Here is a 23,339-nt window from a genome sequence, read left to right on the forward strand (position 1 = left end):
GTGATGCTAGTTGACGTACCTATATATTTCTCATGGTCTTTATATAAAGAATTTGTTATAAACTTGCAGGAAAATTCATCCTCAAAAAAAAGTTAGGTCATCTTATTTTTTTGTAACAGCTTTATTTATTTATCTTATCAGGCCTACCCCAGTTGTATACTGGATAAAAGAAGATGGAACACTGCCCATCAACCGGACATTTTATAGGAACTTTCAGAAGACTCTGCAGATCATTCAGGTTTCAGAAGCAGACTCTGGAAATTACCAATGTATTGCAAAAAATGCATTAGGTGCCATTCATCATACCATTTCTGTCACAGTTAAAGGTATATCGTTGTTTAAAATGCATTGCTCTTGCCTTCCTGAGAGGTCCTAAATCTTTACTTAGTATGTCTTTGGTGTTTTTCAATAATAATAAATGTAAGTTTATATCAACATTCATGGTACCTTCAATCTCATTGCCATTTATAGTGCATCTAAATCAGCTTAAAAAGTCATTCCCTCAAATCTTCCTTACAGAAGAATCCCAATTAATAAATGTAGAAAGAATGAGGGAAATAGAAAATCACCATTAGAATCCCAGTTATAGCTATTGCAGGCAAAAGCCATGATGAATGCTAAAGTTAGTGGATGAAAACTTAAGGAGAAACAGGATATTTGCTTAGCCTCAAAGTATTTCTCCCCCACCAAAAAAAAATAATGATAAGTTAATTACTGAGGTGGTTTTAACATCTGGTCACACATTTCTTTTACTACTCCTCCTTTAAGGAGGTAAAGCTTACTTTCCCTATCCTTGACTGTGGGCTGGACTTACTGACTCACTTCTAGTGCAGTGTGGAAAGCAGGGAAATAGTAACTTTACAGTGGAGAAGCCTGGCAAGCATCACCTTCACCAAGTGATCAAGATTAACACAGCCAGTAATAAGTCATGTTGATATCATGTATGCCCTGATATGATGTAGTCAGAGGGCCCATCACACCAAACCTCAGTCTAATCGTGAGAAAAAAGACAAACCCAAGTTGAAAGATGTTCTACCAAATAACTGATTAGTATTCTTTAAAAGTCTCAAGGTCATCAAAGACACAGAAAAACCAAGAAACTGTCAGATTGGAGGAAACTAAGTAAGGAGACGTGACAAATAAGCACAATGTGGTATCCAGGACAGGTCCGGGGACAGAAATAAGACATTAGTGGAAAAACTGGGAAGTCTTGGTAAAGTGTGTAGTTTAGTTAATGGTGTTGTACCAATGTTAATTTCTTGTTTTGATAACTGTACCATGGTTACGTAAGATGTTAATATTAGAGAAAGCTGGATGAAGGGATGTGGAAACACTGTACTCGTAAACTAACTGTGCAACTTTTCAAAAAAGCAAAGTTTTTTAAATTGCTTCCTGATTTTATAATTACATATATTCTATGGGGCTCAGATTTAAATGCATGTGTTTTATCCCTATCTGTACCTATAAATTGGTCTAAACCTTAGGTAAATCTGTCACCTCTTTGATGTCTGACTAATTTAATGTAAAATGAGATGATATTTGTATCAAAAGGTCTAGAAATAATACATAGGTGTCAGTGAGTTGCTTTAAACATTCTTTTGAAAATCTGAAGAATTCTCTGAAGCATCACTTATAAATGTATTCACTCTAGAAAAATTAAACTAACAAATGTTTTGTAAAATACATATTTTCATTATTAAAATAGTTCAGTATACTAAATTTGCTCAAATACTTATTTGATTCAAATTTTTGTGTTTTTTTTCTTTCTTTAATAAAGCGGCTCCATACTGGATCATGGCACCTCAAAATCTTGTGCTGTCCCCAGGAGAGGATGGGGCCCTAATCTGCAGAGCTAACGGCAACCCCAAACCCACAATTAGCTGGTTATCAAATGGAGTTCCAATAGAAAGTAAGTTTCCTTGACTGGCTGGCTCCAGTTGCGGTATATTTTCAGAGCATAGCTATGTCTCAACAGGGAACAAAATGGTGATAAAATAATTTAGATAAAGGAAGGGAAGCCATGTATAAGTTAAACAGACACCAAAGTACCTTTAGGTTTTTATCTTACTACCTTTAGATGTTTATTATAACTGAATATTGTCTACTATTAACATAATGGTATGTTAATTGGGACTTGGGAATAGTTCTTTTGTTTTTTTACATGAATCGTAGGAAGCATGACAGGATCAGACATAAACATTACTGAAAAGTTCAGATTATCTTCTTTGTTCAAAATGTGAAGTGATTTGTGGAAACATCATAGGAGTCAGAGGGAATGAGTGGGGAGGCTAGGAATAGAGCCAGTGGCTACAACAAGGATGAGAAACATGGCTGTCTTAATTTAAAGTGCTCTCATTCCTAAGTATAGCCCAGATGTTCCCAAGTTCTCCAAGCTTCAGAGGTCACCATCCCATTTCATACCCAAAGAACACATCTTCTGACCACTGTCGTAAGCAGAATGCTCAGTCTTTGACAAATTTCCCTCCCCGAGTATTGCTGAGATCATCCTTGAGCCATTCTTGTACTGTCCTGGCTACCGCGTGTCACCTCTTCTGCCACCTTCCCTGGACCTCTCCCGGCTCTTTCTCTCCACCAGCTGCTCCGGGCTGCCATTCTGCTGCCCAGAATAGTGCCCTAAAATGTGGCCACAGCCCCTTCCATTAGTCTCTTAATCACAGCAGTGACCAGTTTACAAAACTCATGTGAATGCCTGAGAAGAGTAGGAGGGGATTACAGCAAAGGAAGAGAGAACTGGAAATGGATATTGCACCGCTCTGCCCCCAAGTTCACAGCCATGGCGGTCCACAGAGCCCACCGAGTCTCCTTTTTCTCGACCCCGCCCACCTCTAGCGCTGCCCGCTGCAGAATCGTGGACTGTTTTCCCCTTATGGGAGTTCAGACCTTCTCTTAGACTCAGAGAGAGAGGAAATCAGTTTCTGTTTAAAACCCAGCCTCGGGTTCACCCTCCTGTCAAAGCACAGTAATTTGCCAAGATATTCTTTACTCACAATAAAAACAACCTTCAGGCATATGCTGAAGAGCAGGTTGGATCTCCATTGCCTTCGAGCCAGAATCAAAGAGGGGTTCTACTTTGACACAACCAAAAGTTTCAATAAACTGTCTTTCCTGAAATAGTCTTTATTTACCCTAAAATGAATCTAAACTCTGCTGGCAGATCCGAAATGGCGCAAGTACTTGTTTCTCACCATCAAGGTCATACAACCATGGGTCTAGACTGACTAAGAGCACCTTGTTCTGTATTTGTTGGGAGCATTTGTCACACAGTAATGATAGTCACTTGCTGCATGGTGACATTTCGGTCAATGACAGAACAGATCCCCATCATTAGTGTTCTGTGACTGTATTCTGAGACCTACAGCCTGGGTTTACTGTAAAAGGAAATGTGCTCCTGGGAGAAAACACATTCTAAACAGGCCAGCAAATGGGGCTTAGATGTTTCCACTCCCAATTTTAACCATGATCAGAATCAGGAAGAACTGCAGAGTACTTTGTGGTTGTGCATTGGGAAGCTGTTACCATCTCAGAGGCATATGAGTGAACATGGAAAGAAAAAGTGGAAGAAAGCCCAGAACTTAAAAAAAAAATTTTGTAGGACAATACCTGATTAACTCAGGAATGCACATAGAGTGGCAACAAAGGAAGGCGTGTGCTCAGCACTTCCGCCCCACACTCTGAAGCTCAGAGGATCTGTGTCCATTTACGGGAGATTAACCCTGCACCTGAGATCCGGCTTCACTGAAGCCAAGTGGGAGGGGCCACCATCTAGCCACTCAGTGGGACAAGCAGGGGGCCAGGGAGTGCTGGAAAGATAAATTCTCGAGTTGGCAGCCAGAATGTAATCTCGAGCAGGGAATGTTGAGATGGAGGTGCGTCAGTGACACAAGAACAAGAGGAGATTAAATAATGAAGCTGATCTTTCCTCCCGATTCTCTCCGCTTGTTGCCCTGCAAAACCCACATAGGCAGTGCCTGCAGTTGTAGTAAGACCTTTGAAAATGCAATTGTAGATACTCTGCTTTAAATGAAGTATTTTGGGAGAGGATCAACTGTGAAAGTCCTACATTTTTGGGGGGGTGGAGTGGCACAGCACAGTGGCCCTGGGAGACGGGTTAGGCCTTCTTCTGTAACCCCAAATCACCTGATTAGGTCCAGAGCAGAAAGAGTTGGAACATATTTCTTCTATTCCCCAAAGTATTTGTTGAGTCCCCACTAGAAGGAAAACAGGAGACTGACCAAAAATGGGATCCGAATTCTACGGTGCCTACAGATCCGGGATCCCCCAATGTCTGGTGTTTGTCAGAGTTGTCACTCTGATGGACGAGCAAGGAGAGAAAGTCCGTGCGGCATGGCAGCAGACAGGGGTCCTGGCCTCCTGGCCCCGTGGTACCAGGAGCAGGGGCTGTATGTAGACACCAAGGGGAAGTGAAGCATCCCTGAAAGGTGTCTTTCTCCGCGTTTGGTGGCTGAGCTAAATGTGTGTGGGATGCTGTTTGGAATCTAATCTCATGACTAAGGTGATGAGTGTGAGGCCCCAATGTGGACCCCATAGCTCTCCGCATGAAGATACTGCGAGGATACCACTGTTCCCTGCCCTTGGCCTCCCCAGCTGGGCCATTTACAGCTTCTGCTGAGTGGCCTTTTGGCTACACACTAAGTCATAGACAGCTAAGTTCCAAGTGAACCCTACGTGATCCTCCCTTGTGAGAACTCCCCCTGATCCAACATAAGGAGTCAATGAGAAAGATAACTGTCAAAAAATTGCTGGAAGTTCGAGGAGACTTGTGCCTCTCCCGTTTCTGCCCTGCTTGATATTTGCCCCATGAACTTGGAGGCCCACGAACAGAATGGCCTTTGAAGTTCAGGACCAGTCTGGAAACGGGACTGGGGCTTGTTTCTCATCTTCAGTTTGCTGAGTTGTGCCCCCTGCAGCATATGGCCGCACAGCATTGGCATGGGAAGGGAGTCTGACCCTCAGGGGGGCCTAGGCTGGGCCACAGAAGGGAGCTGGGAGCACAGGCGGGCTGCCGACAACACCTTCCACCTAAGAGGCTGCAGAAACCTTGGGCAGACCAGCTGCTGTGGGTGGAGCAGGGGCCAGCTGTGCTTCTGCAGCATCCCCGCCAGGTGCCACAAGGTGCAGACACTATCAGGGGACCATATTACCAGATACACAGCCTCCCATTCCTGACTTGTGAGCACTGGCACTCCTCCCATTTCTGTAGGCTCTGGCTGCCAAGGGCACGTAAATCCTATGAAAGGAGAAGCAGGGTCAGGGAGAGAGAGGGGTAAAACTTGGGTTTTGTTATCAGAATACAGTGTCATTGATTTGTGACTGTGCGTTTCAGACCTGGACCCTGCTGTTTTACAAAACTAGGAGAACTAACTCAAAAACTGGGCTCTAATCTCAATGTCCTCCAAAGCTCTGTCCCCACAGGAATGGCCAGGTGACTTTAAATTTTTCTTGAAGCAACAAAAAAAAGACTGTATTAAATATGGAATTTGCCCCAAACCACCTAAAATATTGTTTAAACAACTTACAGAAGACTGGAAAAAGAACAGAGCTGTGCAGAGCTGGTACCACAAAGGAAATTTGACTTTACTACGTGACCTGCAGTGTCTGGGAAGGGGTGGAAGCAGAACCCAGGACCCGACAGGAAGTGTCCCTGGCCAAGGCCAAGGCCGTAGGCACCGTGGTTCCTGTCCCGGTCTCAGAAGGCAGCAGGAGAGCCTAACGCTTGGAGGTCTTTAATTGTGTCTGTTGTGGTAGATCTCAGATTTGTCCACATGGAAGTACGTAAGGTCACACCATTATTATGTTAAAAAGTTTCTTTGCTCTAAGACATGAAGAGGGAAAGGAATGAAGGGAATGAGAATGGACAGAAGACCTCATTCTGCAACAATCACATATAATGCTGACATTGCAGGGAGAGATTGACAGCCATTATCCCATAAGCTGCCAGGGGATGGAGGCATGGACCAGGATCTGCCCAAAATTCCAAGGCATCTTTCTTCTTCCTTTTCTCAAAAGTAAAGGGCTCAGTTGGCATCTCCTGATAGGGGATGAAATAAGTAGAAGAAGAGGAAAATTCATCTCTTCACCTAGAGATTTGTTCTACATTACTCTCAAGTGTTTAGATTTTTGGAGATGTTTATAAATAAACTAACTCAGAAAATCTGAGCGTTAACTCATGTTAAACAAACCAGTAGGTGCTCCAGTCTCTAGTTTCTCATCCACAAAATGCATATACTATCTAATATTTTTCACAAAATTCTTTTTAAAATAAAATTATGTAATAGATATAAAAATATTTTTAAAATTTATAGTACTCTATACATGTAAGGTGGCACATATTGCTATTATTCTCATTATCTAAATATTGGAAGCATTTGTAGTTTCACCAGCCATGTCAGGAGAGTTAGGATAAAGGAAAGTATTGTTGGAAGGCTATTACCCCAGATCTGAACCTTACCTTTGGGGTTTTAAGTTATATGTGATGATTCTATGCTCTTAAATTTTTTTCTCCAGTGTTCACTTATAACAAATGAAGTTAGTTCTTCCCAGAATTATTATTCCTTTGGATAACTTCGATTTGGATGCTGGAGATTTACTCCCACCCAGTAGCCAGCACACAGGATCCAAAGGCTTCAGATATCCCTGCACTAGTGATTTCATTCTTTGTCCAAGTACCAACTGAGCCTCCATATGTCACTGGGACAGTTCCTGGGTTTACTTGTGTTTCTTTAGTAAGTGCTTAAGGAAAATGTAGCCCAAACCCTATGGAGAGAGACCTGCTTATTCACTAGTCTTACCTAAAGGGTTTATTGTATTCCTAAATTAATTCTTTTCCAAAAATAAGTATTCAAAGACAGCTCCATTTAGCAGAAATAAGGCAGATACAGTCGGATGCCTTTGAGCTAAAGAATAACATCAAAAAGTACAACTGTGAGCTGCATTAAACCTTTTTACAATGGCTTATGTTGTGATTGTGATTCCCACCACTGTGGGAAGATTATTCTACTGGTTTTGTTCATTGGGCTGGGCTTCCGCATTCATGGTGATATAATTTTTTTTATATAAAGGATATGTAACATAAAACTTAGCTTCTTAACCATTTTTAAGTGTGAAGCTCAGTAGTATTAAGATGATTCACATTATTGTGAAAGAGATCTACAAAAACTTTTTCATCTTGCAAAACTGGAACTCTATACCCATTGTACAGGGTGGTGTAACTTGTAAGAGCTTGCTATACCCAAGGAATTTCAGGAACTCTTCTCACTCCATCTGCTTATCCATCCAGAGAGCCAGCACAGGGCTGTCTGGGCCTCAGCACTGCCTAAAATGCTCATCATGCACTGCGGCCCTCCACTCCCTGGCATGTCCACAGAGATGCAGTCAGAATGGACACGTGAGGGTCACTGAGGGTCCCCCCAAGCAGTCCCCACACTGAGTGCTCCGTGCTGCGTCCTGAAGTGCTCACAGTAATTAGCAGAGAGAGAGAGAGACTCAGAAGAGCTGCTCAGTGGATGGGCATTCCTGAGAGTGTGTCAGTCAGAAAGACCTGACAACAGCCAGCTTGGGATCTGGAACAAAGAACATGGCTGCCCTAAGGTATACTGCTTTCTCAGGGTACTGACTCTTTACCACCACTGTAGTTCATTCCTGGGTCAGTGGGGCATTGCTGTCCTATGCGGTCATTTATTGATGAAATCTGTACCCTGTTAAAGGAAGGAGAACTTGTATTTGTCTTCTGGTTGGAAGAACATATTTCCTAAGGCAATTTTGAAAATATTAGAGGCATAAACAGATAGATAGGAGCTAAGAAGCCAACTCAAAGTACTTTGGCATACCCCGATCACTAGTTGAACTAACTGGCATATCTAAGATGATTTCATATATTCGTTATTGATGATGATCAGAGTGTCGGACAGCTATGTACAGAACTGTATAATGCCAGTTTGATTCCTCGACTCCCGCAAGGGATGGTGGGCAGCGCCCCTTGCAACTAAAATTGAACATGACACCTTGAGCTGAGCTGCCACTGAGCTCCCCGATGGCTCAGTTGGTTGGAGTGTGTCCTCTCAACCACAAGGTTGTCGGTTCGACTCCTGCAAGGGATGGTGGGCTGTGCACCTTGCAACTAGCAACGGCAACTGGACCTGGAGCTGAGCTGTGCCCTCCACAACTAAGACTGAAAGGACAACAACTTGAAGCTGAACGGCACCCTTCACAACTAAGATTGAAAGGACAACAACTTGACTTGGAAAAAAGTCCTGAAAGTACACACTATTCCCCAATAAAGTCCTGTTCCCCTTCCCCAATAAAAAAAAAAAAAAAAAAAAGAACTGTATGATAGTAAATATATGTGGTTTTAAACCACAAAGTTTGTAGTAACTTGTTACAGCACTAGTAGAACACTAATGCAGAATGAGTAAGCATAATACTTTGAATATAAGTAATAAAATAAGGATGAATAACCATATTTTGGTTTATTTTTATTAAAGTGAGCTAATAAATCACAGATTAGCCAAATTTTTGATATTTTAAAGTGATAAAGGTGTCTAAATGCAGTGATAATTATGTTTAAGATGCACATACTTTTCCTGTCATCAAAGAGAAAAGATGGTATTTGTCTTTCTCAGTCTGACTTATTTCACTTAGCATAATACCATCTAGGTCCATCCATGTTGTGGCAAATTGTAAGATTTCATTCTTTTTTACAGCAGGGTACTACTCCATTATATAAATATACCACAATTTCTTTGTGCAATAGTCATGTGAGCTCACTTATATGTGGAGTTTAAAGAACAGCATAAACAAGCAAACAAAACAGAAATAGACTCAGAGATACAGAGAAAAAACTGATGGTTGCTAGATGGGAGGGGGTTGGGAGATGGGGGCGAAGGTGCAGGGATTAGAAAGTACAAACTGGTAGTCACAAAATAGTCACGGGGATGTGAAATACAGTATGGGGACTATAACCAATAATGTTGTAAAGATTATTGGTGTGCAATAATGGGGATGCAAGATGGGTATTGGACTTATCGAGGGGAACATTTCATAGATCATATAAATGCCTAACTACTGCACTGTACACCTGAAATGAATAATAAAATAAAATAATAAAATAACATAGAGAAAAGGTGGTGTTTAGAATGAAAGTAAAGTCTACTTAAGTGGTTCAAGTTGCAAAAGCAGCTTAAGAGAAAGGGTGCTGTTCTTTAGTTTTGATTTTGATCAGCATGCTGAGACACACACCATTATCCCTTTTAGTGCGCTTTCAAAGCAATGTGAGGTCGCAGCCTCAGGTTTACTATTCACAAAAAGGAATTCATCTCCAGTAGCACTTCCAAATTGTTGGGCATGCCCTGGACTAAATTCTCACATATTATGTTACCCAGCCAGTTCCATTCCATTTAAGTAAGGACCAATCCTGTTCTTAACATTTTTTTAAGTACTTGAGAAATTTTAAGTACCTTTAAGAGAAATTTTTCACAATTTATTTCTATATCACCCTCAGGAATTTTCAAAGCAGGAAAATAAATATTTTCACATTTGATTATTAGGCCTATATTTATTTATCCAGTTATTTCAATGAGACTCTTAAAATACAGATTGGGGGGAGCTAGAGGGTTTCTATGTTTTTTGACTAGTTTTTACTGTCTGCTCTTGATAATTAACTTAATTAACTTCTCACCTCATAAATAACCACAGTTTCTTTGTGAACAAGGCGATGTTTTCCTGAATTTATATTGCAATTTTCACTGAACTTGTGCTTTTCTGTTCCTGCATCCCTCAAAATAATATTCAATCTTACAGAATCAATCCATTTAAGGCTAAATGAATATCGAGTCTACACCCAGGATGATAAGTGAAAGCTAAATTCTGAGGAAGAAAAATTATGGCTTCTGCCTGGGTTCTTGGTATTGTCTTTCTTACCGGATATACCTAAATCAGTGTGTATTTCTCTTCTGCTTACTATAATGTAGACCTCAAGCTTTACTTCTTCTAAGCAAAGAAGAGTAAATATATATTTTTTATTTTTACACCCAAACAGTTGCCCCTGATGACCCCAGCAGAAAAATAGATGGCGATACCATCATTTTTTCAAATGTTCAAGAAAGATCCAGTGCGGTCTACCAGTGCAATGCCTCTAACGAATATGGATATTTACTGGCAAATGCATTTGTAAATGTGCTGGGTAAGCTCTTCCTTTATTAAAGACATGGCAAATTAAATTAATGACTTCTGTTGTTTCCATTTATTCAGCAAAAGTGTGTAGAGCATCCACTGTATGCAGTGCAGAGTACCTGGAGCTGTAAGGGATAAGGGAAGAGGGATCACATACAGAGCTTGCCCTAAAGGGTATCACAGTTTGTTCTTAATGTTCCTTCATAACACAGTTTTTTTCATGGGAGATTCTTTGTTGGAGAAATAATCAAATAGTCAGGCTGTTCCAGTCACAGGTGGGTAAACTAAGTGTCAAACCCCTCAATAGGAAAATAGCATTGGTCTGCTATTAGTAACGGAATGTTACTGCTGTGTGATCCTTAGAAACTGACAAGTTGAATTACAGTTTCATGATTCTTATTTTTTTAAATAAATCATTAAGCATAATGTTTGGCCTTTATCCAAATCACAGATGTGCATTTCTTTATTAATTCATAACACTATTTTTAGAAAGCTATAACATACTCAAAGATTTTCTGAAATGGTTGGTATATGTGAATTCTGTATTTCTTATAATGAACAAAACTACCAAAATACCCAATTTGTTAAAAGTTTATGTGAGAATTGTTTGTGTGGTGCCAGGGAACTATATTTCAACTCTTTAACTGTAGTAGACCCCCTCTCAAACAAAATTAAAGTTAGGAAGCTAACCAACATTTGGTATTTTTCCTTTGTGCTTAAAATAAAGGTCAGTAAATCAAAAGAAGAGCTGAGCAGTTACGATATTGGTGGCTGTTTAGGAAGCACTTTTTATTTCTGGATGTATTTTTCAGCCATCAGCACTCTGCGTTTTCCTGCTGGCTCGTGTGTTCCCACCACTCCCACCAGCCCGGCCCCATCATCACCCTGGGGATATGATGGGCCAGCCATTCGACAAAAATGTACTTAGCCATGATTTTTGTGCCAGATACTGTGCTCATTTCTGGGGAGAAAATAATGCATGTCCCATGCCCTGCCCTCTAGGGACTCACAATGTAGTAGGAGACACAGATAAATAAATCAATTATTAAAATGTTGTGCCTGAGCATGCAGTGGGGCATGAGGCAGAGGGAGAAGACTTGTATTTTTCCACCTTGAGTGAATGGTAATGTCATACCTGGAGAGAACATAAGGACAGAGACATACTGGTTGTGCTTTATCATCAACTCGAATGGCCTTAAAACAAAATGCAATAAAACACACAACAGGACTATTTGTTTTATTTTAATATTTCTTTATGTTTTCTAAATGTTTTTAGCTGAGCCACCACGAATCCTTACATCTGCAAACACACACTATCAGGTCATTGCAAACAGGCCTGCTTTCCTGGACTGTGCCTTCTTTGGGTCTCCTCTACCTACCATTGAGTGGTAAGTATTGGCCCTATTTCTTTTTAGTATTTACATTTGCAAAAGCCTTCCAATTTCTCAAAATGTTAGATTTTAGTGAGAGAACAAGTAGGGAAAAGACAGTGTAGTATCCATCGTATTATGAGTTATTAACTTTATTCACAAATACCAGGGGGGCCAAAAAAATATATACACATGACTTGTGTTCATCTTTTGTTATTGGTATATATTGAGTATTACAATTTTAATACAGTGTTTTCCTTTCTTAAAGTGTGCATACATTTTTTGACACCCTCTGTATTTATTAACTACTTGCTCTGTGCTAAATACTTTCACATGTATAATCTATTTAGCAGCACACTTTGTCAACCGCAGAGATGTATGTAATTGTTTTGGAAAACACTTAAAGTTGCTGTGCTTTACAATGCCATGGGCATCACTGGGACCTCATGAATGGTAGCTGCAGGGATTGGTGGGGAGGCATTCCTTGATAATAAAAAACTCATCTGGGGTGGGAGAGAGGTTCGATAAGCTCACAACCAGAATTAGTTATTACCAGTGTGTATCTTTAGTACCTCTCCCACCTGAACTTCCTGACTTGGATCCAGCCAAGCTCTCCTGTGTCCTTCTCCTCCCCACTTTAAAACACCCTCTTTCATATAGCACTCCTGCTTAAGCTCTGTTCATCCTCCTAGCTTGCTTACTTTAGCATGAGCTGGAAGAACCCAGGCTAGCACAGGCAACCGCTCAGAAAGAAGGCGTGAAAGGAAACTGGAACATTCATTTGTTGATCATCTATCACATGCCAGACACTGTGCAGAGCTCTACCTACTGGTGTAAGATTAAAGACGGGGGTAGGACTGAAGCATAATCTCCCCAGGTCTCCACTTCAACTAGAGAGGAGAAGCTTGGTGCAGACGACATCCTAGTGAGGGGCAGGTGAACACTTAGTCCAGGTTGATGTAGCCTCACTCCTGTTCATCTGTCCTCACCTCTGACGCTAACCAGGTAGCTGAAGCTACACATGCTTTACATATATGCTGTATTTTTTTTCTTCTCTGAATATTTTCCTATTGATATTTTCAAAAATACAACCCTTGTAACCTTGAAATCAAAATCTCTTTAGAATTGTCACCTTCAGATAGAATTACAAATATATCACAGGCGGGAGGAAATGTCAAAAAGGGCAGTCTTCATTTTGCCTAGTTTATCACTTTTTTAGAGATAGAATTATGTAATAATGTGTTTCTTAAATTATGAATCTCTCATAATGAACATCACATTTAAATACTTTGTACTGTCACCCTAATTCTTCCTACACCGTGTATCATTGAATCCTCCAATTTTACATCCTGTCGTTATATTCGCTCCACTGACTTACAAGCATGCACTATTCTTGTGCAGATTCCGCACATTTCTGAACTTGATACTATAATGCAGATCGTGGTGTACTGACCTTAAACACAGCATTTCATTATGTCTGACTTCCAATTATGATGTGTTTTTTTCTCACTGTGATTATTTCCATAATGAAGGTTCAAAGGAGCTAAAGGTAACGCTCTTCATGAAGATATTTATGTTTTACATGAAAATGGAACTTTGGGAATTCCTGTGCCCCAAAAGGAGAGTACAGGGACTTATACATGTGTTGCAAAGAATAAGTTAGGAATGGCAAAGAATGAAGTTAACTTAGAAATCAAAGGTAAGGCAGAGGTGGCCAAATTTTTTTCAAGAATTATGTGACTTTGAGCAAATTCTCCAGCTTTGGCAATGAATAACAATAACTTTAAAATTCAGATCCCACTAGGATCATTAAACAGCCTGAATATGCTGTCGTGCAAAGAGGGAGCACAGTGTCCTTTGAATGCAAAGTGAAACACGATCACACCTTAATCCTCACTGTCACGTGGCTGAAGGATGACCATGAGCTGCCCAGTGACGGAAGGTACTCAGAGATGATTTCGTTCCTTTCTCTCTATAAGCTGCTATTGAACCAAAGATCTATTGTATAATGACTTAACTGTGATATTTTTAAAGTTTCTGAAGTCTGTTCTCTCCAAAATAGATACACGTTTTCTCTCTGCTGTGAAATGTCCATACCTAAAAAGGTATCCAGTTATTGAAATAAGACCTGGGGAATATTTGTCTATTGTTGTGTGTTGGTCTCCTGTGTAATTCAGGATGGGAAAAACCTTTTGGGCCTTGGGCAACGTCCATTGTTTTCTGCCTTGTATGGTGAAGTCTCAACAGATGTTTTCTATTACCATCCTATACGCAGAATATGCAGAAATAGGATCTGTTAATAACCAGAGTGCGCCTGAATTCTTGTCAGTGTTTTAAAGGACACTAGATTTTATTGGGATAGGTAGTTTTCTTTTGATTTTACTTAACACCAATAGAAAGAAAAGAAAAAAGAATTTTAAAAAGCATTTAAAAGAGCCAGAGCATGTTACAGCCCGTTACCTTGGAATGGAAGGAAGATGGTACCTGTTTTCCAGGTGAGGCCCTCAATTTGACAAAGTACAGAGTGGAAGGTGTGAATTTTAGCTGTGTGCAGCTACAATATCGCCCCCAGTTGGAAGGGATACTGTATGCTGGTGGTTGCTGTGGTTCGCTTGCAGCGTACCTAAATGGTGCCCTGTGGCTTGTTAATAGCCCCATAGAGAACTAGGTGGCTTTCTCTTGATGCCCATAGTTGCCATCTAGTTCTATGCTTTAACTGTTCAGTTGTATTTATGGAAATTGAGTTGATAAAGATGAGAAGAAAATATGAAGAAATGACCTTTGGGTTAAGTCGGCTAAAGCTTTAACTTAGAAATTCCCTGTGAAGACAGTTAATGACTTATGCAGCCTCGTTAAAACCTTGCATGAATCCTATTTACGTGAATTTTTGACCTACTGAGTACTTTTTTATGCCCACAAGCAACCTCTGCAAGACTCTTAGTGGTGATTGCTGATGTAAATCTTCCTGTTTCTAGTGATACTTTTCTAGCGCATTTACTTTCTCCTGTGAGAGTTTATGTACATGGCAGAAATAACATAAAATTCCTGCAGAAAATAGTAAATTATTTTAAAAGGTATACTTTGTTAGAAATTGAGCTGGCTGAGTGGTGTTCAAATGTTTCTTAGCAGCAGAAGCTGTAGGGAAGCCCTCTAGTGAGGTGACCGGGGCTGCCCACCTTACCTCTGGATGCCCCTGGTCTCTAAGGAAGCTCCTAAAACTCCAGGGGCATGGCTGGCTGCCACCAGACCAGACGACTTGACAAGCACTCCTACCCAAGATCTAACTCATTCTGATTGTTTTCCAAGTTTAATCATTATCAAAGTGATACATATTGTATAAGATTTTAGCTCTAATATGTTGCAAATCTTAATCATCTTTTTTGTCAAATTAACAGTTTCTTTCATACCAGTAAAGCAATCATCAGGTGTGCTTGGATGTCCATTTCACTTGCTCTGAATGGGTTTTATTCACAGGTTCACTGTTGACAAGGATCAGTTGGTGGTAGCTGATGTGGGTGACGATGATGGCGGGACCTACACCTGTGTGGCCAACACCACTCTGGACACCGTCTCTGCCAGCGCTGTGCTTGGTGTCGTGGGTAAGAACTGGAATGCACACGGCACAGCCAGCTGCCCTGTGAGAGGCTGAAAGGGAATTGTCAATAGTAATTGTTTGCTTGTTATAGTTTTAGAATTTTATAAGTGAGTTAAATACCCACATTTTTCTTCTTTGAACGATGCCTAGGAGGCGATAATTTCAGTATAAATATACTCTGTAGCAGCACTGGAATAAAATGTCGATTATGCATATTAGTGATATTTTTATAAGAAAACTGGGGGAAATAATCTACTTTTATTTAAAATTGAAATCTTCCCCCCCCTAAATTGTTACTGCGTGTTTATCAGTGCCATGTCTCACAGCTAAGTTTTATAATCTTAGTTTTATAATCTTAAATCATGTTCAATCTTTGTCTTCTTGTGCTATCTTATATCTTTCCATTACTAATTGTGATTAAAATCCTCTATATTAATGTCATTTCTAGCTCCTACTCCAACTCCAGCTCCCATTTACGGTAAACTAATGAGTCTTATTTCTCTATATTCTGTCAAACAATTTCACATGTGCAGAAAACTAATTACTTTCTTTTCTCTGTCACATCATTTTGTTTCTTTAAGGAAAGAGTCTCTGTCATATGTTCTATTGTGTTGCTCCTTTACGGCTATAAATCATTTTTTCATTATAACTCTGGAACTTTTCACTGAATATATTGTCACTCTTTTCTAAATTATTTCATGTGTTTATAAAGTCATTTCATTTATTAGAGTCCCTCTTTGATACGAGTTTCTTATAAAGTAGCATAGTGTTTTTTAAAAGCCACTAGCCACATTTTATAGAATGAAATAGGCATTTCAAATATCATTCTGCAAATTTAATTTTTATTTCAGTCTATTAATAATTGTTCTGGAAAAATAAATATTGTTTTGGATCCCATTTTCAATAAGTTTACATAGAAAAGCAATGGATATTTAGAACAACATTTGAGCTTTGTATCAGCTAAAACCAACTCACTGTGTGTTAACAAAAGATAAATCACCACAGAAAGACCAAAAGGAGGGCACTTCCAGTTTGTGCAATTTTTCTGAATCTGGAAAATAAATCAGAAATTATTTCCAGAAACTTTTTTTAATTAAAGAACCCTCATTTTTATTCAGCATATAAATACATAAATTAATTTTGTGGCATAAACTCAGCTGGATTTTATATAGTATCATTAGGTATGCTATAGAAGACCTATCCTTTGCAGGCATTATTGCCCCTTTACTGATAGGAAAAAAGTGCCTAGGTTTTTATATGGCCTCTGGTCCCCCACGAGCCGCACTTACCCCCAGGAGCAAGGTGAGGAAAAGGCCCAGGGAAGAACATTAAGTCTCTGGAGATCAAAGGGCCATTAGAAGAGGTAGGCATGCTTCTGGGACACCTTCATCCCGAAAGGTATCTGTACCTTGGTGTCCTCTGAGAGTAAACACACCTTCCCATGTGCCTGTCTGGCTGTTGTACTGAGCATCGCTCAAGTACGCATGCTGAGGGCTACCTGAGGGCACCAATTTTAAATTCCCTTAGAAATACAAATATTCTTCAGAGGTGCCCAAATCCATAATTTGGCATGTTTCAGAAAGAACATTTGAGTCTTCTTTAAATAGTACATGTATTTGCCTGTATTTGTTTTTCAGTATTTACTCTTCTCTGTTTCTCATTTTTTAAAAATTAAGCTTCAATATTATTTTTTCTGTCTGTGCTCCTTCATGTTTATGAGAAAACACACACTGAGAGTGCTGGTGAACCATCCACACCCACTTCACTGATTTTCATTACAAGTAATTTAATTTCATTTGAAAAAGAAGCAAGCAGAACTCATTGACATGTTGTCTTGGGTGTGCTTGTGTGTTCCCAGCAACCTCAGCGGTTTCCATTTAAGTTCAGTTGCATGCTCATTGACTATTCAGTATGCTGTGTCTTTAATAGGTTCTCTCTATAAATAGTATCAGAAGTAAAGGAGAACCTCATAAGGATGGTTGGTTAATTATGATGTGTGTGTTCGGTCTACAGATGTCCCAGATCCTCCCTTTGATTTAGAATTGACAGATCAACTCGACAAAAGTGTTCAGCTGTCGTGGACGCCAGGCGATGACAACAATAGCCCTATTACAAGTATGTGGTGTCATTTGCTTTATCACAGATAAACTTAATGACCATTTTTGAAGCACTTTATCATGTACAATTGAAATTCAGTACCAAGATATTTGCTGGCATTCTCTGCTTCATTACTAATAGAAAAAAAAGTATGTACTTATGCCTCTCTTCTCTTCAGAGCTGGAGTTATTCCTGGTTACAGCTTCTATTAATAGTATAGGACCTAATTAATTGCTGAGTATGTTAAGTAAGCAAATACACTATCTTGTGTTTAAGATCCATAAGAATCACCTTAAATTTCTACCACAGTAGAATGATGCATTGTAAGTTATTCATATTATCCATTAACACGGGGGAAAAAGAGAGGGGGGACCAGGTGCTGTAATGCCCAGTCTATGTATTAGAAACTTGAGACTCGGAGAGTGAAGTGACTTTTCAAACCCACAACTGGTAACAGAACTGGGTGTTGATGTCAGGTTGATTAACTTCTAGTCCCAGGTCTCCTTCTTCCAATTAGCCTTCATTGCAAAGTGGTTACACATTCAACAATGTCAACACCTCACCTTGATGACATAAGCCTAGGGAATAAACTCAGGTGAGGGACCACGCCATAAGGATACTGGAAGAGCTTACTAAATTTAGAGTATAGGTAAGCTTAAAAGTCTTGAAACTGAAAAGATACTTAAGAGAGCAAAGTGAGACAAGCCTATAATATATTATTACCTTCAGGTGTATACTGTAGGAAGCCTGAACTCCTTTCAGATGATTACCTAAGATTATTCTGAAATGTGTGTGTTGATTTCTTCCACCTGCTGGTAAAGCAGAATATTTCTAATGAAATTAAGGAGACACCTCCTCTCTAACTTGTGTAATTTAAAGATATTCCTTTGTCAATTGAGTTTTCAGGGTCCATGATCAGAACACTCATTCATTCATGCTGTCTTCCAGTTAACTGAATACATTAGCCAGATTTAGCTGTTCAGGATTCTTGGAGACTATTTTTTACCTATGTTAAAAGGATGCTGTTAGATTTTAAGGCATTATTCTATTCGTTCATTCATTCACTTCATCATTCAACAGATATTTATTGAGAGCCTATTATGTACTAAGCATTGTTCTAAAATCAAGCAATCAAAAATCTCTGACCATATAGAGCTTATATTTTAATTGAGAACACAAATAAGATAAAATTAATAACCTATATTATGTTATTGTGAATAATGTCATTATACAGTTGTATATAAATATGTGCACACACACACACACCCCTCAGAGCTCCCTTCAGGAGAGAACCTGCCGCATGGAATATTAACAGCAGGCTCCGTCCGCTGCACGTCCCCTCAGGGCCCGCTGTTCACGGGCGGCCACTCTTCCCGAGCCACTCCAGTGACTGAGCAGAGCGAGGGTGCTGGAGCTCAGCCATACCCAGTGCAGAACTGTCCCTGGGCTCCTCGCTGACCTGGCTGAGATGACCCACTCTGCAGTCTGAGTCTTTCCTGCACACTCCTCCCTCCTCCCCATCTCCTTTCACAGACGTCAGACCTGCATCATGGGCTGAGGACCTTCCCTGTCTACTCCTGCTATCTAGCCACGTTATCTTTCATGGGCATTTCCCCAAAACAGTCTTTTGCACTTCTAATTCTGTCTTAGCATCCGCTTCTTAGAGGACTCAAACACATGTACAGTTATACACATGGTTGTGTGTCCATATGTGTGTGTGGCGCATGTGTTTAGGCCATGGAAAACAAAATAAAGCATGGGAAGGAGGGTGGATTTAGGGGTCAGGGCTATAATTATGAATAGGGTGCCCAGGAAAGGCCACATTAAGAAGGTAACATTTGAGTATGACAATAAAGACATGAGAAGGGAGGAAGTGAACACACTGTGCAGTTTCTGGGGGAAGAACTTTCCCGGCAGAGCAAGAAAAAGAGCAAAGGCCTAGAGCAGGGACATGTCTGCTAGGAGGCCGGTGTGGCTGGAGTGAAATGAACAAGAGGAAGTGAAGTAGGAGAGAGGGTCAAAGGGGTAAAGAGTTGTGGGTGGGTGTGGAATGTGAACTTGCAGGTCATTGGAGGGATTTCAGTAGAGTGATTCATTGCAGTGATTCATGGATCCCCCTGGCTGTTCTATTGAAAATCGTCACTTGGTTCTCAAACTGCACTGAAGTACCTGGTGGAACCTCAGCAAACTCACAAGAGTGCTTCAGAATATTTTTTAAGTTTTTTATTTTTAAATTTTGATATTTAAAGAGCACAATGACATCTATCTGGTACCACATGAAATATTAGCTTGAGGCAGTTTACAGTTTCAACGTGATACTACTACATCATATTATAATGATGTCACCATATTGTAATGATGTCATATCTCTGCAAGCCTTCGTTGTGATAAGAAGCAAGGACCACATGACCATCAATGAGCAATAGGAAGTGAGGAAGGTAGAGGCCCATGTCTTTACAAGGTTTCAGAAGTTATACAGTGCCCAACAGGTTTTAAGTTGTTAAGACATGAATATTAATTTGTATGGACCTAACTACTTACATGGAAATGTTAGATATTTCTTTGTCTAAGAGAGCCATGAAAAAATTGAGACCATAAGTACACCATGAAGTGCGAAAGTTTGGGAACTTGTGAGTTAGGAGGTTGTACAGTAATTCAGGCAAGAGATTATGGTTTGGAATAGGCTGAGAGGGATGGAGGTGCTAAGAAATGACCAGATTTGCATGTATTTTAAAAGCAGAGCTAACAGGACTATTGAGTTGGAAAGAAGGAGAGAAGCTAAGGAGGACTCCAAGGTTTGGACCTGAGTTTTCACTGTGAAGTTGAGGAAGAGGATGGGGTTGTCTTGGTCATAACCAATTTGAGGTGCTGTAAAAGGCAAACAAGTAGAGTTGCTGAGCAGGCAATTCACTATGCAAGTCTGCGATCCGGCGTGCGGGGTGGAGGGCTGCAGATACAGATGTGAACAGCATCAGTTTATGAATCTTGAGATTATGCCTGCAAATTAAGGTAGATTGAAAGGACAGCGCTAAGTACTTAGCTTTGGAGCACTGCAACAGAGTGTTTATCTTTGTATCTATAATTTGTAATATGGCACATAGTAGGCAATTAATGAATGTCTAAATACCTATTTTTTACAAAGGTAAAACATGTACGTACCACAAAATTTTAGTAGATGCAAGAGGGTATGCACTGAAAAGTGAGTCTTCCTCCCACCTGATTCCCAGTCCCTCGGGCAATACCAGTGGTATCAGTGTGTATCCTCTGAGAGACGATACATGTACATTCAAGCATATATGTATGTGTTTATGTCATAATAAATCTTTTTATTTTGTGCAAGTGTAGTATCCAGCACACACTATTCTATACCCTACTTTTAGAAATCATTCCATTTCAGTGCATATGAAGTAGCTCCATTTACTTTTTACAGGAGCAGAGTATTCCATTGTGTGGATGTACCGTAAGTTTTTAATCAGTGTCCTACTGATGAAAATTTAGGTTGTTTGCAATTAGGTTGTTTCAACTGCCAACAATGTTACAATGCAGATTCTTTTTCATGTGTTTTTGAGCATATGCATGAGCAAATTTATTCAAAATAAATTGCTAGAAGTACAATTTCTCAATCAAAGGGTATCCGAGTGAAATACTGTTAGATGTTCTAAACTGTTCTAAATTGTCCTCTATAGGAGTTGTACCAATTTACACTTCCCACAAAGTATAAGAATGCTTATTTCCACTACATCACAGTCAGCAAAGTGTGTTCAGCTTTTGAGTATTGCCGTTCTGTTTATTGGAAAATGGGATCTCACTGTATTAAATTTAACTTCTGTTGTGGAAAAAAAAAATGGCCATCTTTACATATATTTAAACTTTCCTAGGGATATGTGCATCCCTTCTAAACAGTTTTAAGTAACTAAACTTAGCACACTAGAGAACTATTATTGGGTATGCTTAAGTATTCAGGATGATGGTAGAACTCTGAAATCAAATATTCAAGAAATATTCTAATGAAGTATTTCTTGAAAGTGAAATAACTCTTGTTTGGCTACTCTTGTTAGATTGTCCTATTTCTTATCCTACCCTTGGGTAACTGAATTTACTGTCTGCATTTGGCTGTATGTGTGTGTGCGTGTGTGTGTTGTGGCCAGAATTCATCATTGAATATGAAGATGCAATGCATGAGGCAGGGCTGTGGCATTACCAAACTGAAGTTCCTGGGACACAGACCAGAGCTCAGCTGAAGCTGTCGCCTTATGTGAACTACTCCTTCCGAGTGATGGCAGAGAACAGCCTCGGGAGGAGCTTGCCCAGCCAGCCATCTGAACAGTATTTGACTAAAGCTGCAGGTAAAGCAGGACTTTTGTGACACAAAATAAAATAGAAAAGTTTTCCACGGTTTCAGAAAAACCAAAGCTTACATGCATGTGGCTCTTTAACTTCTAGAACCGGATAAAAATCCCATGACTGTGGAAGGACTAGGATCAGAGCCTGATAATTTGGTGATTACGTGGAAGGTGAGCTATGGATAAAGCCTTCAACTTTCCTCAGTATATTTCAGAGTGAAAAAAAGTTTTAAAATAATATCTTTATTCAAATCCAATTTTACCCATTTTGGGAGAAAATATATATTGTATGTCTTTATTTAAAAGACAGTGTTGGGGCGGCTGGTTAACTCAGTTGGTTTGAGCGTGGTGCTCTTAACAACAAGGTCACTGGTTTGATCCCCACGTGGGCCACTGTGAGCTGCGCCCTCCACAGTTTGATTGAAACAACTACTTGACTTGGAGCTGATGAGTCCTGGAAAAACACACTTAAAAAAAGAAAAGACAGTGTTTTGTAGTAGTTAAATCTTGATCCTTAGAGCCAAAATGAATGAGTGCAAATCCCAGCTTTGCCACCTACCAACTGTGTGACTTTAAGCCAGTTGTTTAACATCTCCATGATGTGTTTGGAATAATAATAGAACCAACCTCATAAGATTAAAGGAGTTACTATCTGTAAGGCCTAGAACAGTACCTAGAACATGTATGTGCTCAATAAATGCTAGCTTATATTATCATCATTATAGGAACCGTATAGAAGACACACCAAGTTATTCCCAGTAATCAGCTTCTTCTGTTTTCTTTCTTTCTTTCTTTCTTTCTTTCTTTCTTTCTTTCTTTCTTTCTTTCTTTCTTTCTTTCTTTCTTTCTTTCTTTCTTTCTTTTTCTTTCTTTCCTTCTTTCCTTCTTTCCTTCTTTCCTTCTTTCTTTTCTTTCTTCCTTCCTTCCTTTCTTTCTTTCTTTCTTTCTTTCTTTCTTTCTTTCTCTCTTTCTCTCTTTCTCTCTTTCTCTCTTTCTCTCTTTCTCTCTTTCTCTCTTTCTCCCTTTCTCCCTTTCTCCCTTTCTCCCTTTCTCCCTTTCTCTCTTTCTCTCTTTCTTTCTCTTTCTTTCTTTCTTCGCTTACCTGTATTTCCTGGACTTAGAAAACTAACATGTATTTACTTGTGTAATTTTAAAACTTATTTTAGATAGATCCATTCATGCATACTTATATGCATACATATTTGTACAGACTTATATACATGCATATCGTGTTTCCCTGAAAATAAGACCTAGCTGTACAGTCAGTTCCAATGTGTCTTTTGGAGCAAAAATTAATATAAGACCCAGTCTTATTTTACTATAAAACCTGGTATAATATAATTTAATATAATACCGGGTTTTATATTAATTTTTGCTCCAAAAGACCCATTAGAACTGATTGTCGGCTAGATCTTATTTTCGGGGAAACATGGTACATGTACAAGCAGGATAGAATAGCAAGCCAACCTTTTTTTTTAATAAAGAAAGAAGCAGTTCACAAGTTTCAGTCTCAAATAAAACAGAGAATGATGTACTGTCACACAAACAGGAATATATAAAGGAACCTATATCACTGATTGTTTTAAGTCACTTGCTCTTGACTGTGGAGCCAGAGTTTGAGAGGCTTATGTGGTATTTACTACTTCAAGATAGAAACTAACAACCTTTGAAATGTTGACCCCAAACAAGCTTTGAATCTCATCAAAAATGAAAGCAAGATAAAGG

General features: G+C 39.5%; 1 protein-coding gene across 31 annotated transcripts in view; it reads left to right on the forward strand.

The window, feature by feature from the left end:
- The window catches only part of NRCAM (neuronal cell adhesion molecule), a 299,432-nt gene that overhangs the window by 245,129 nt on the left and 30,964 nt on the right, over positions 1-23,339 (forward strand). For 21 of the 31 annotated variants that reach the window (XM_074340545.1, XM_074340544.1, XM_074340554.1 and 18 more), the window contains 11 exons: positions 142-326; positions 1,778-1,909; positions 10,076-10,219; positions 11,486-11,597; positions 13,112-13,278; positions 13,374-13,521; positions 15,054-15,178; positions 15,623-15,652; positions 17,188-17,289; positions 21,420-21,617; positions 21,715-21,785. In XM_074340545.1, the coding sequence (XP_074196646.1) occupies positions 142-326; positions 1,778-1,909; positions 10,076-10,219; positions 11,486-11,597; positions 13,112-13,278; positions 13,374-13,521; positions 15,054-15,178; positions 15,623-15,652; positions 17,188-17,289; positions 21,420-21,617; positions 21,715-21,785 (1,414 nt within the window). The remainder of the gene's footprint in view (positions 1-141; positions 327-1,777; positions 1,910-10,075; positions 10,220-11,485; positions 11,598-13,111; positions 13,279-13,373; positions 13,522-15,053; positions 15,179-15,622; positions 15,653-17,187; positions 17,290-21,419; positions 21,618-21,714; positions 21,786-23,339) is intronic. The other 10 variants (XM_074340564.1, XM_074340572.1, XM_074340574.1 and 7 more) reach the window with 1 other exon arrangement.

This window comes from Rhinolophus sinicus, linkage group LG09 (genome assembly GCF_036562045.2).
Source record: "Rhinolophus sinicus isolate RSC01 linkage group LG09, ASM3656204v1, whole genome shotgun sequence".
In the NCBI taxonomy this organism is placed as follows: Eukaryota; Metazoa; Chordata; class Mammalia; order Chiroptera; family Rhinolophidae; genus Rhinolophus; species Rhinolophus sinicus.